This window comes from Microtus pennsylvanicus, chromosome 14 (assembly GCF_037038515.1).
Source record: "Microtus pennsylvanicus isolate mMicPen1 chromosome 14, mMicPen1.hap1, whole genome shotgun sequence".
Classification (NCBI taxonomy): domain Eukaryota; kingdom Metazoa; phylum Chordata; class Mammalia; order Rodentia; family Cricetidae; genus Microtus; species Microtus pennsylvanicus.
Genome location: NC_134592.1, coordinates 39,201,968 through 39,215,599, shown reverse-complemented (window position 1 = coordinate 39,215,599; position 13,632 = coordinate 39,201,968). Strand labels below are relative to the sequence as shown.

Below are 13,632 nucleotides of genomic sequence, written 5' to 3'. Positions count from 1 at the left end.
TTATGTTCATATATCTCCACACAGGTGTGCACATAATATATATATATATACATATACATATATATATGTGTGTGTGTATGTACATGTATAATCAAAATTTAATTTAAAAATCTGATCTATAAAAGGTAACAAAACAAAATGTCAAACAAACTATTCTATATCCAGATGAAGTTCACTGTCCCCAAAATATGCAAGGCAGGCCTTGTCACAAATAAACAGAACGAAGTCAAGAAGCAGAGACCTACCAGGGATTTTCTTGGCCCAGCCAATCATGTGTACCAGTTCCTTGTCGGCCAGCTTAGTGAGGGACATCATCATGGAGGCCTCGGTGAAGGGCATGCTGGGGCGGCTCACTAGCACATTGGGCGGCTCTGCCTCCAGGAGTGTGAGCACCAGCTGCTCTGGGCTCAGGGTGCTCAGCAGTAGCTCCTTCACCCGGGGCACATGACCACTGTTCCTCTTGGCTTTGCCCAGGCAGTGCACCTGCTCACCGGAACTTCTCTGTCTTCGTACTATTCGGTAGCCACACCTTTCTCTCCTGGACCCTAAAGAGGAGAGCAGATGACAAGTCCAGTGGTTTCTCCACCCAGATTCCAGCTCACCAGTCTAAAAGCGATGAGGGGCTGAGGGTGTGGGTGAGTAGGTTAAGTGCTCGCATGCACAAGGCCGTGAGTTCGACTCCCAGGCCCAGCACTGTAAGAAGCGGCTATGTTGACAGCAGTGTTGATACCACTGATTTCATTCCATTTTTATATTTTGGAGTCTGTAGGTCACGGACAAAGATAACGACTGTCTGGATGTATTAGCAACATAACGTGTTTGGGAACGTCTGCTCCGTTTCAAGGTTATCACTGGCTACCGAATCTGTTTCTCTTCTAAAGTGCACTGATAGACCCCAGGTTCAAAGATATGAAGTTAGGAATTTTTCTCAAGTAGAGAAAATAATGAAAAGTCAAGACTTTAACATTGCTATTTCCAGATAGCAAATAACACATGCTAACAATGTTTTTTTAAAAAGTTTATATACATGTACGTACTTATCTTTTTATATACTTACACAAACAAATATATTTCAAATAAATTAACTGAAAAATCCTGGAAAATACAAAAGAAAATTAATTTCTGTATAAATTCGGTATTTTTTTCTTTAATGCTTTTTATATTTTATAAACAAAATTAGAATCATAGTTTCTACACTATTTCATAAACTGCTCTTAATCTTATTGAAATTAAGGCTGGAGAGCTAGCTCAGTGAGTAACAGCACCAATCACACAGCTTTAAGACCTGAATTCAGGTCTGGAGAGATGGCTCAGTGGTTAAGAGCATTGCCTGCTCTTCCAAAGGTCCTGAGTTCAATTCCCGGCAACCACATGGTGGCTCACAACCATCTGTAATGAGGTCTGGTTCCCTCTTCTGGCCTGCAGACATACACACAGACAGACGATTGTATACATAATAAATAAATAAATTTTTTTTAAAAAAAAAAACAAGACCTGAATTCAACACTCAGAATTCAAGTAAACAAAGCCTTACATGTCAGGGGTAGTGGTGCATGCCTTTGATCCAAGTACTCAGGAGGCAGAAGCATATGGATCTCTTTGAGTTAGAGGCCAATCTGATCTACATAGTGAGTTCCAGAACAGCCATGGCTAGATAATGAGAACTTGTCTCAGGAAAACAAAAAGGTGTATATATAATTACATTCGTTATCCCAGCACCCCTACAGAAGACAGACACAAAAGAACTGCCCAGAAGTCCACAGTCCAGCTAGCCTAGAGAATGCAGTGCCAAAAAAGGACAAGAAAGACATGGCCTCAACAAGATGGAAAGAGAACACTGACTTCCAAAAGTTGTCTGAGCTCCATCGATGTGATGTAGCCCATATGCAACCTACACACGCATAAACACACAACAATAAACCAAGTTCACAATCTGAAAAGCCCTCCAGTCTATTACTATATATTAACAATTACTTTTAAAAGCCAGTGTTGTTCTGGGCATAGCTGGAACTCAGGCAAGAGCCTAGAGGGTTTTGACAAATGCCAGGCCAACTTGAGATACATCGTAAATTCCAGACCAGACCTTTACTCCTATAGGGTAAAGGAGATTGTACCTCAAAGAACAAAAGCTAAAAGGCCCCATGCTGATGTAAGTCTATGTTACTATAGTTTTGTGGGTGTGCTCAATTACTACTTTATAATAAATTCAAAGTTAACTTGTTCAAACAAGCCATACAGACATTAAAAATTTTATAGCTACTACTTTCCAAAATATTTAAGAATTCATAATCTAACAATAATTTAAGGACCTCCTCGTTTCTCATAATATTATTGGGCATTAGTGTTACTTTTAATCTTTGTTGGTCTTAGGAGTGAGTAAACAGTCTTTTCTTATTCTGCAATTTTTAAATATTTAGCAATGTTCACAGTGTTTGCCCTTTGTATTTCTCTACTTGTACGTTGCCTATTTTTTTTAGGGGTGTGTGTACAAGACAGAGTTTCTCCGTGCAGTCCTGGCTGTCCTGGAACTCATTCTGTAGACCAGGCTGGCCTCGAACTCATAGAGATCCACCTGCCACTACCTCTCCAGTACTAAGATTAAAGGCGTGTGCCACCACTGCCCAGTTTGCCTATTTATTTTTTAATCCCTTGCTTTTCTTAAATTTATAAAGGCCCTTTGTATAACTTTGCACAGTGCAGCCTCTGGTTTGCTTTGTGTGTTTAAGCTTTGTTCATGGTGTCTTCTGCCATAAAAAGCTCTATTTAGAGGCTGGAGATACGGCTCAGTGGTTAAGAACACTGGCTGCTCTTCCAGAAGACCCAGGTTCAAATCCCAGCACCCACATGGTAGCTCACAACTGTCTGCAACTGTAAACTGTAACTCCAGGGGATCTGACACTCTCACACAGATATACATGCAGACAAAATTCCAATGCACATAAAATAAAAGTAAATAAATCATTAAAAAGAAAAAAGCTTTTAATAAATGGTCAATTTGCTTTGCATCAAGATCATAAAAGTATTCTCCTTTATCTTCATAAACACTCGTGTGGTTAAAATCTATCTGGAATTTTATACATATTTGTATTATGTGAAGTTGATATTTCATGTCACAGTCCCCAAATAGATAAACAGTGTTCCCAAGCTTTTTCCTGCCAATTTTGAGTGCCTGTCAATAATATTTATTTATATAGGTGATTTATTCTCAATTCTCTACTCAGTTTCACTGATTTGTATTTCTATGTCTGTGCTAGTACCCAAATATTCTTGTTATTGTAGGCCTATGGATCAGAACATAATGAAATTCTGTTTTTAAAATGATGACGGGGCCCCAGCACTTGGGAGGCAGAGGCAGGCAGGCCAGCCTGGTCTACAAGAGCTAGTTCCAGGGCAGGAACCAAAAGCTACGGAGAAACCCTGTCTTGAAAATCAAAAAAAAAAAAAAATGATGACGAGGAAAGCCAGGAGTAGTAGCGTAATCCTATAATTCCAGCATGCAGGAGGTAGGGGCAGAAAGACCAGGAGTTCAAGGGCAGTTTTGGCTACCTAGTGAATTCAAGGCCAGCCTGTATGTACTGAATGAGACTGTAAAAAAAAAATGTAGAGAAAAATGCATTTTTTTTTTTTGGTTTTTCAAGACAGGGTTTCTCTGTGGCTTAGAAAAATGCATTTTTATGTTTGAGGCAGGGTCTCATTCTGTAGCCCAGACTGGGCTCAAACTCCTGGAAATATACCTTCCTCAGCCTCCTGAGAATTGGAATTGTTGGGATTAGCCAGAATCCCTGGAAAAGATATTCTGATCGTTTTCATTATTTGAGTACATAAGCCATATTTATTCATTTAATATGTGCACACACACACACACACATATATACATATATGTGTGTTAATATTCAGTACCTCCTGGTTTTCTCCTTTACTCCTTGAGAGTTTCAAACATACATATAAAATGTTTTAATCAAATCTACTCCTCATTCCACCCCTTTGTTTGAGTTTTAAAATAGGGTCTTGAAATGTAGATCAGGTTAACCTTGAACTTCTGTAGTCCAGGCTGGCCTTGAACTTACAACAGTCTTCCTGCCTCCACCAACCAAACGCTGAGGATACGTGTGTAGCAGCACACCTAGTACTCCTTGAATTTTGAGTCATCTTCCCAGCTGATTGGCGGGAACACGACCCATCGTAAACTGAGGACACTAGGGACTAGAGAGATGGCTCAGCTATTAAGAACACTTACTGCTTTTACAGAGGAACCAGGTTCAATTCTAAGCATCCACTTGTTGGCTCACAACCATCTGTAACTATAGTTCCAGGGGACCCAATGACCTCTTCTGGCCTCTAGGAGCACAAGGCACACACATGACACACATACATACAGGCAAATACCCATACACATGAAACAAATCTAAAACCAGCTCGGGACATTTTCCACTAAACGACAACTGAGAAGCCACACCACTCATGTGTTTTTAGAAAGGAGGAAAAATGGCAGTGGAAATGTTGACATTTAAGAAGTAATTGTGTAGCTGGGTGGTGGCACACGCCTTTAATCCCAGCACTAAGGAGGCAAAGGCAGGCGGATCTCTGTGAGTTCGAGACCAGCCTGGTCTACAAGAGCTAGTTCCAGGACAGGCTCCAAGGCTACAGAGAAACCCTGTCTCAAAAACAAAAAGAAAGAAAGAAAGAGAAAAAAAGAAAAGAAGTATTTGTGAGAAAGCAGAAAATATGAACCTTTAAAAAAAAATCACTATATGAGGCTGGGGTGTAGATCAGTGGTAGAGTGCTTGCCCAGCATGCCCAAGGCCCTGGGTTCAATCCTTAACATGCAGACCCCCCAAAAGCACTGATCGAACAAAATAATAGTCATAGTAATAATAATAATAGTTTCTGGGAATGAATGTTAATAATATAGCTTCTAGGGATAAAAAAGGTAAGCCAATAGCATCATGGAAAATCAAAAGGTGATTCAGGTAGCACTCCAAAAAACTTCTTTTACTTAGGAAGAAGCTGAAATTCTCAAATCAGTCAAAAATGCACATAAATAGAAATGTCCCTAAAGGAACTGAGAGAGCAGCTGTGCAACCCCCAGACTAGTAGAAACAAAGAAAAACATAAAATGTGATCAACCAACAGGGATAAAAAATGCTAAATTCAAGATGAACTATGGGATGTTGGACTCTGTTTGCTTTTCTTTGACCTTGTTTTTTTTAATGTTTATTTATTTATTATGTATACAATATTCTGTGTGTGTGTGTGTGTGCGGGCCAGAAGAGGGCACCAGACCTCATTACAGATGGTTGTGAGCCACCATGTGGTTGCCAGGAATTGAACTCAGGACCTTTGGAAGAGCAGGCAATGCTCTTAACCACTGAGCCATCTCTCCAGCCCCTTGACCTTGTTTCTTTGACACAGAAAAAGTGCCTTGCCGGAGATGGTGTTGCACGCCTTTAATCCCAGCACTTGGGAGGCAGAGGCAGGCGGATCTCTGTGAGTTCGAGACCAGCCTGGTCTACTACAAGAGCTAGTTCCAGGACAGGCTCCAAAACCATGGAGAAACCCTGTCTCGAAAAAACCACAAAAAAAAAAAAAAGTGCCTTGACTTGGGGACATTTGAACCTAATTTATAACCAAAAGAGTTAAAAGGTTAACATGTATTTCATTTTTTTAATTTATTATGTTTTTATTTATTTTTATTTGTCTGTGTGTGTGTGTGCACACGCATGTGTACACACGCACATGTCTATGTGAAAGGAGAAGAAATAGCTGACACTTTCTCACGCTTTGGATACGAGGTGTCCCCAGAAGGCTCATGTTGGACGGCTTGGCTACCGTGGATGGCGCTGTTGAGAGGTAACTCAGCTGCCAAAATCTCTGGCAGCTTCGGTGGATGAATCTCTTGATGGTTTCATGATATGATGGCATTACAGGGAGGCGGGAGAGTGAGATCTGATCCGAGGAGTTGTTTGTGTTTATCCGCAATGCTTAGCTTGTCCCCGACCCCCTGCACCCTCCCTTGCTTTCTGGCCACCATGAAGCAAACAGCTTCCCTCCCCACAAGCCTCCGCCATGAGGCTTCTGGCTTCCCCAACAAGCCAGTTGATCATGAACAAAACTTCTAAGATCATCAGCCAAAATGAAGTGTCTTTTCTCCCTTCAAGTATTTCCTTCAAGGCATTTGTCATGGCTATGAGAAGTACGTCTTTCTGTTACGTGGGAGGCAGAATACCCTCTCGGCTCACCTGCTGAAATTCCCAAAGAGATTAGGAAGCCTCCACCGGTTGTGTTTGTTGTTTTGTTTCAGGGTCTCACTCTATCTTCCGGGCTAGACTCGGACCCACAGTAATCCCTCAGCCTTAGCCTCCCAGGGGCTGAGATTATAGGTGTGAGCTACCACGCCGGCCTATGTGATCCGTTCCTTACCTTCTCTGTACTGAGCCTGAGAAAATCACACTGTTCTAGAGCCATACTTCATAAGTATCAGCCCACGAGGAGAGCTAAGGGAAGCTGAGACGGAGCACCAGACACCATACTGGGGTTCCCATTTATCTACTTTCTGCTCCTCTCAAAACCCAAACAAGCAGATATCGCCCTTTCAGAGATAAACCCAAGGGCTAGAGAGCTGAAGCTAAATGGGCAGTCAGCAAAAAGCAAAGAAACAAAGATGAGACAGTGTCCACAGACTCCAGCCCCTCCTATGGGAGTGCTCCTTGAGACAGTGTCTACAGACTCCAGCTCCTCCTAAGGGAGTACATCCTTCAGACACTGTCTATGGGCTGCAGTTCTTTCTTGAAGTGTATATTCCCCTCCTTCTAGAAAGCAAGTGGAGAAACGGGATCACATCTTCCCCATAGTCACCTGAGAAATCCACAAGACATCCTGTTTTCCTGTTACAAGCTCTAACTGTGGGCATTCATGCCAGGAAGTCCCCAGCTGCTGGCAAGCTCCAGCCCATTTGAACGATTCAGTAGCTAGAAAGTCCCCCACCTACACAGAGGCCTCTTCTTCGCTCCACCCCCAAGCCAGGTCAGACTCTGGCCTCTAATGCTCTGAAATCTTTGCTCACACCCAACCAACCCTGCCTGCAGCTGCGAGGAAAAGCCAGCGCACTTGGATGGACAGGAATACTTAAAGATAATTCCCATGGCCACGAGTCTCCAGTTCCTCGGCTCTCGCAGGCACCCACCACAATAAAAAGAAATGAGCACTCACCACATTTGACCATTCCTACTTCATAGCACTTGCGAAGGCGGCAGGCCTGGCAGCTTTTGCGCCGGTTCTTGTCTATGGTGCACTGATTGGTGGCTGGGCAGATGTAATCATTGTGTCCTACAGCAAGAAGACGGAAAATGAGTGCAACAGTTGACAACACCGATGACATCATGTAGCGGGAAGACGGGGAAGACCTACACGTTAAAGCATCCAAATCAGCCACGGTGAAGAAGATATTTGGGTACCTTCGGGTATGAAGGCTCAAACCCAGGGTCTCATGCATGCGAGGCAAGTACTCTATCACTGAGCTATATGCTCAGCCGTGGTGTTTTCATTCTTTCTAAATGTTTAAATTGTTGAGGGGAGGAGGACTCAAGACAGGGTTTCTCTCTGAAGCCTTGGCTCTCCTAGAACTAGCTCTACAGACCAGACTGACCTTCAATTCACAGAGATCCGCCTGCCTCTGCCTCCCACGTGCTGGGATTAAAGGTGTGTGCCACCACCGTCCGGCTTTATTTTTTTATTAAATTATTTTATTTTTATGCTTATTTATTTAGAAAGAGATGATGTGGGTCAAAGGTCTTACAAGAGTTGGTTCTCCTTCCACTACATGGGGCCTGGGCATCTAACTCAGGTCATCAGACTTGGCAGTAAGTATCGTTATGGACTCTGCCATGTCACTAGCCCCTAAAGGTTTACTTTTACTGGATTGTGTGTGTGTGTGTGTGTGTGTGTGTGTGTGTGTGTGTGTGTGTGTGTGTGTGTGTGTTATGTACATGCAGGGGTCCATGGAGGCCAGAGAATGACTAGATCCCCTGGAACTAGCGTTACAGGTGGTTGTGAGCTGCCTGACATGGGTCTGGGAAACGAACTTGAACCCTGGAAAAGCAGCTTGCATTAACCAGAGCCGTCACTCCAGGCCCTTATGTCTTAACTGCATTAAACCAATAAACAAAGTAGCCTGCACTTCTCATGTGATGTCCGTGATGACCAGACTTGCAGTATCCGTGAGTAAGACTCCTAAGTGAGCAAACCATTAAAAAAAAATTTTTTTTTAAAAATTAAGTTGCCAAAGGACACTTAAGGAGAGGTCATTTACAGACAAATAGGATTCTAAAGCTGAGGTCATAATTCAGCAGGAAGAGCACCTGACTGGCATACATGAAGCCTTGGGCTCAACCCCCAGTATGGCAGATAGCTGGGCATGGTGGCACGTGCCTTTATCAGTACATCAGAGATAAAGACAGGAAAATCAATGTAAGGTCACCCTCGGCTACATACCAAGTTAGTGGCCAGCCTGGGCTAAGTGAGACTGTCCCAGAAAGGAAAGAGAGAGAGAGAAAGAAAGAAATGTAATTCCATCAATAGGAAAAGCTCAAAGACAATATGGAGACATGCATGCATTTGTGGTCAAACCATAGCAAGGAAGGTAAAAGCTACGTGCATCTTGGCTCTGGAGAGGGCCAAGGAGTTAAGACTGCAGGGCCCACTAAGAGGGGCCAGGAGGCTGTGGCATTGCTGCCTTAACTCCGGCTATGCAAGGGTTTCCTTTCCATTCTTGAACCATTCACAGACTTCTACATAATGCTAGCACGCGGCGAGAGGATGATTTAAAAACTAACTCCAAATGTGTAACGTCCATATATAATTTAGCTAAATAAATATGTGAAATACAATCTTTTATTTTTCTTAGGCTGTTTTTTCTTATATTACACTCAAACTATAGTTAATTTTTTTTTTATTACAAAAGATAACTTTCTCTCAGCTGAAGCTGAGTTAAGAGCACTGACTGCGCTTCCCGGGTTCAATTCCCAGCACTTACACGGAGGCCCATACCTTCTGCAATTCTAGTTCCAGGGAATCCAATGCCCTCCTTCTACTCTCCAAGGGGATTAGGTACAGTCATACATGCAGGCAAAACACTCATGGACATACCAGAAAATATTTAAAAAAAAAACAAAACAAAACAAACAAGTCCCTAAAAAAAAAAAAAGATAGCTTCTGAGGCCCTGGGGATGGATCAGTGAGTCAAATATTTTCTGCACAAACATGAGGACCTAAGATGTGATTCCCAAGTAGAAGCCAACGGTGGGAGCACCATGTACCCATAATCCCATGTAGGGGAGGCAGGGCTGAGAGAGGGAGATGCCTGAACAACAGCTGGCCAGTCTCATCAGTGAGCCCCAGTTTGCTGAAGAAACTGTCTCAAAAATGAAGGTGGACATCCAAAGAAGACACACCCAGTGTTGACCTCTGGCTTCTGCACATGTGCACATGCATCCCTCACAAACACACGTACACACACACACCCATATAGCATCTCTAATATGGCCCCGTGTATACATATATACAGAGAGAAAGAAATGGGAACATAGATGAATGCATGTCTGTGCATACATATATACGGATATATCCACAAATCGATTCTCTAACTCCATCCCGAGAGGACCTGGTGCAGGGATCTTCCAAGAGCAGTGAGACAGGAGCAGTTTACCATTCCCATTTTCCAGTAAGGGGAATCAGGGTTCCATGAAACAACGGCGTATTTCAGAACTAGGGCAGGTTACATGTACAACGAGCCTGAAACATTGTGTGCTAGGAAAGAAAGCCATGCCCAAAGAATTACAGGAACACGTTGAAAAGACGGCAATCAACTTAAGGACTCCTACTGGCCAGTCTGAGATAATGTGAGCCTCAAAAAACTAATGATAGCAACCCAATGCAGAAAAGAAGAAGCCGTAAGTCATAATGATACAGATTAATTCATTGGCTTAATGAAGAATGCCATTATTTACTTAGGCTCAAAAGGTTTCCCAACAAAAACATTCATTACAAAGGGGAAAACGGAGTAATTTTACAGAATGGATGTCTAGCTGCCAGTACCTTAATCAAATAATCACTAGTAACAGGACAAATTGAAATCACACACCACTTGAAAGGCGCTATGAGCACAGCAGCGTCTCTGGCTATCCCTGCAAACAGGGTGTAGGATGAAAGAGCAGACAAAGCCAGAACGAGGGACATTATGCAAGACGGCAGTTTTGGTCTTCCAAAGTTTCATGATAACGGAAGCAATGCAAGCTCTGAAGGACAGAGACCAGAGACACGACACCTAAACACACAGTCAATTCCTGATCTTGAGCCTTGTGCTAGGGAGGGCAGTAGAACACCTCCAAGTCTGAGCGTTAGGTGGCAGTAATGTGTGTATGTGTATGTGTATGTGTATGTGTATGTGTGTGTGTGTGTGTGTGTTAGCTGCCCAGCTAACACCCATTTGACAGTGTACGGCAGTGGCTACATGTTAAAGGATTCTGAGTGATGAAGCATGTTGACAACATTGCCCTACACAGTTCTGGGTGAATGTTTTTTATATCTTACATACGTATTTTAAGTATGAGATTCATTAAAAACAAAGACAGATGGTAGCGCCCATCTGCAATCTCAGTGCTTGGGAGTGGAAGGACTTCACGGCTAGCCTGGACTACAGGGCAGTAAGACTTTCTCTAAAAATATAAATAGCTAAAAGTTTCCATTGGCTTTCTTGAAAAATGTAGCTTACTGTTCACTCAACTGCTGTAGCTCAAGGTCTTCCTTACTCATTTGAGTTGCTGATAGAATCGGTCCCTTGTTGCAGGACTCAGTCTCGTTCCTCACTGGCTGTTGACTGCACGCTGTCCTCTGTTCCTGCACGCAAGTGCACTTCACTGCCCAGGACACAGAGTAGGGTCTGCTTTCTTCCATGTCAAGAAGAATGCATTTCAAACTTCTCTCTAATCTATGTGATGGAGTCTTATTAAAAACTCTATTTATAAGCCAGGCATGGTGCTGCACACTTTGAATCCCAGCACTCCAGAGGAAGTGGATCTCTGTGAGTTCAAAGCCACAAAGCCAATTTCATGGTGTAAAAAGTGAATTCCAAGGGGCTGGAGAGGTGGCTCAGTGGTTAAGAGCACTGCTTGCTCTTCCAAAGTCCTGAGTTCAATTCCCAGCAACCACATGGTGGCTCACAACCATCTGTAATAAGATCTGGTACCCTCTTCTGGCTTGCAGACATACATGCAGACAGAATACTGAGAATACGTATACATAATTAATAAATAAATCTTTAAAAAAAAAGAGTGAATTCCAGGCCAAGCAAGACTGTATAGTGAGATCTGTATCAAAAAATATATAAAATAAAGATGCAGATAGATATAAGGTTTTATGTGTTTGTATGAATACCTACATGTGTATATGTTCACAACGTGTGTGCTGGTACCCATAGAGGCCAGAAGAGGGATCAGACATCCTGGGAATGGATTTACAAATAGTTGTGAGCTGCCAGGTGGTTGCTAGGAATCGAATCCCTGTCCTCTAGAAGAGCAGCCAGTGCTCTTATACATGAATTTGAAGGAGAACAAGGAGACACATGGGAGGGATTGGAGTAAAGGGAAGGTGGAAAAACGATGTAACAATAATCTCAATAAAAATAATAATCTCAAAAAATTACATATATATATACACATATATACATATATGAAGATATTTTTGTCTTAAAAATGGATCCAAAGGTTTAATAATATGAACACACTTAGTGAAAACAGCCTAGAAAAGGTTATACAAGAAAAAAGAACCCTCTTCAAATTAACAACTATCAATGTGTTAAAAAATGGTGTCCAAGGGTAAATCTGGTTGGTTGAGTTGGTTTTGGGTCCTACGCAATTACCAGAGCTGGGCAAGATGGCACATGCCTGTAAATCTTAGTATTTCAGAGCTGGGAGTAGAAGGATCCTAAATTATATGTTTTATTGTTTCTTCAAGACAGGGTTTCTCTGTGTAGCCTTGGCTGTCCTGGAACTCACTCTGTAGACCAGGCTGGCCTCGAACTCACAGAGATCCACCTGCCTCTGCCTCCTGAGTGCTGGAATTAAAGGTGTGCCCCACCACTGACTGTGACTGAGACAGCCCACACTACACAGTAAGTTTCAGGAGAGCTTGGGTTATCATAGCAAGAGTCAAAAGAAAACAATTTTTTAAAAAAAAGTCATAAATAAGATGCTTCCTGATATGAAAACAATGACAAAGATTCCCCTGGGTCTGCAGGATTGCTGTGGGTTAAAGACCTTGATGTATAAGCCTCGCAAGCTACATCAATACCTGGAGCTGGCTGCTAAGCTCCATAGCATGCTGTGGTATGCAAGTACCTGAACACAGACAGACAGACAGACAGACAGACACAGACACACACACACACACACACACACACACGAATACTTGCACATATATCTGTAAGCATGCACAATAAAAAAAATTTTAAAACAAAAATAGCATTGACGAGATGGCTCAGTTGGCCCTAGATCCACATGGTAAAAGGAGAGAACCAATTCCTGCATGTTATCTTCTGATTTCCACAAACTGGCCATGTTACACACGCACACGCACACACACACACACACACAAATAAGTAAACAAATTAACAACACACACATATAATAAAGAAACAAATTGACAACAACAAAGCTTCCTTCAGGCAGAAGTTGGCAAATATCTATGAGTTTGAGACAGCCTGGCTACATACTGAGTTCAAGGACAGCTGGGGCTAGCTACACAGTGAGACCCTAGCAAAAAAAAAAAAAAAAAAGGAAGAAAGAGGGAGAAAGAGAAAGGGGGGGATGGAAAGATTTCTTCCAAGAGATCTCATAGGTATAACACTTTTCTTAGTTTTTAAGAAGGAGAAATCATTATATACTGCGGTTTTTTTTTTTTTTTGGTTTTGTTTTGTTTTGTTTTTCGAGACAGGGTTTCTCTGTAGTTTTGGTTCCTGTCCTGGAACTAGCTCTTGTAGACCAGGCTGGCCTCGAACTCCCAGAGATCCGCCTGCCTCTGCCTCCCGAGTGCTGGGATGAAAGGCGTGCGCCACCACCGCCCGGCTTATACTGTGTTTTTTTTATCTGAAATCACATAAGCTGAAAAGCACCCAAATGAAGGGCTAAACACACTGAAGTGTCTATGCACCAGGATACAATGCTTTTAACAGCACAGCATTACAAAGCAACAGCTTACAGTAAAGGAAAGAAGCAAACACAAATAAATAAATAAATAAATAAATAAATAAATGAATGAATGAATGAATGAATGAATGAATGAATGAATGTATGTATGTATGTACGTATGTATGTATGTCTCGTGTAGCCCAGGTCTTGCTATGCAGTTGAGTATACCCTCCGACTTCTGATTTTTTTCCTGCCTCCACCTCCCAAGAAAGGAGATTGAACCCAGGGCTTCATGCATGCTAGACAAACACTCTACCACCTGAGCTCCAGCTCCAGCCCCCGCCAGTTGTATACTTTATGATTCTCTTACACGACCGGGCAGAGAAGACAAACCACAGCGACAGGACACAGACCAGCTGTTCCACCAGCCTGGGGAGCCAATGTGAAACAG

General features: G+C 42.5%; 1 protein-coding gene across 2 annotated transcripts in view; it reads right to left on the bottom strand.

Annotated features, from left to right (window-relative positions):
• The window catches only part of Esr2 (estrogen receptor 2), a 48,633-nt gene that overhangs the window by 19,046 nt on the left and 15,955 nt on the right, over positions 1-13,632 (bottom strand). For both annotated transcript variants that reach the window (XM_075947447.1, XM_075947446.1), the window contains exons 4-5: positions 7,210-7,326; positions 246-545 (exon numbers count right to left, since the gene is read on the bottom strand). In XM_075947447.1, coding sequence (XP_075803562.1) covers positions 246-545; positions 7,210-7,326 — 417 coding nt within the window. The remainder of the gene's footprint in view (positions 1-245; positions 546-7,209; positions 7,327-13,632) is intronic.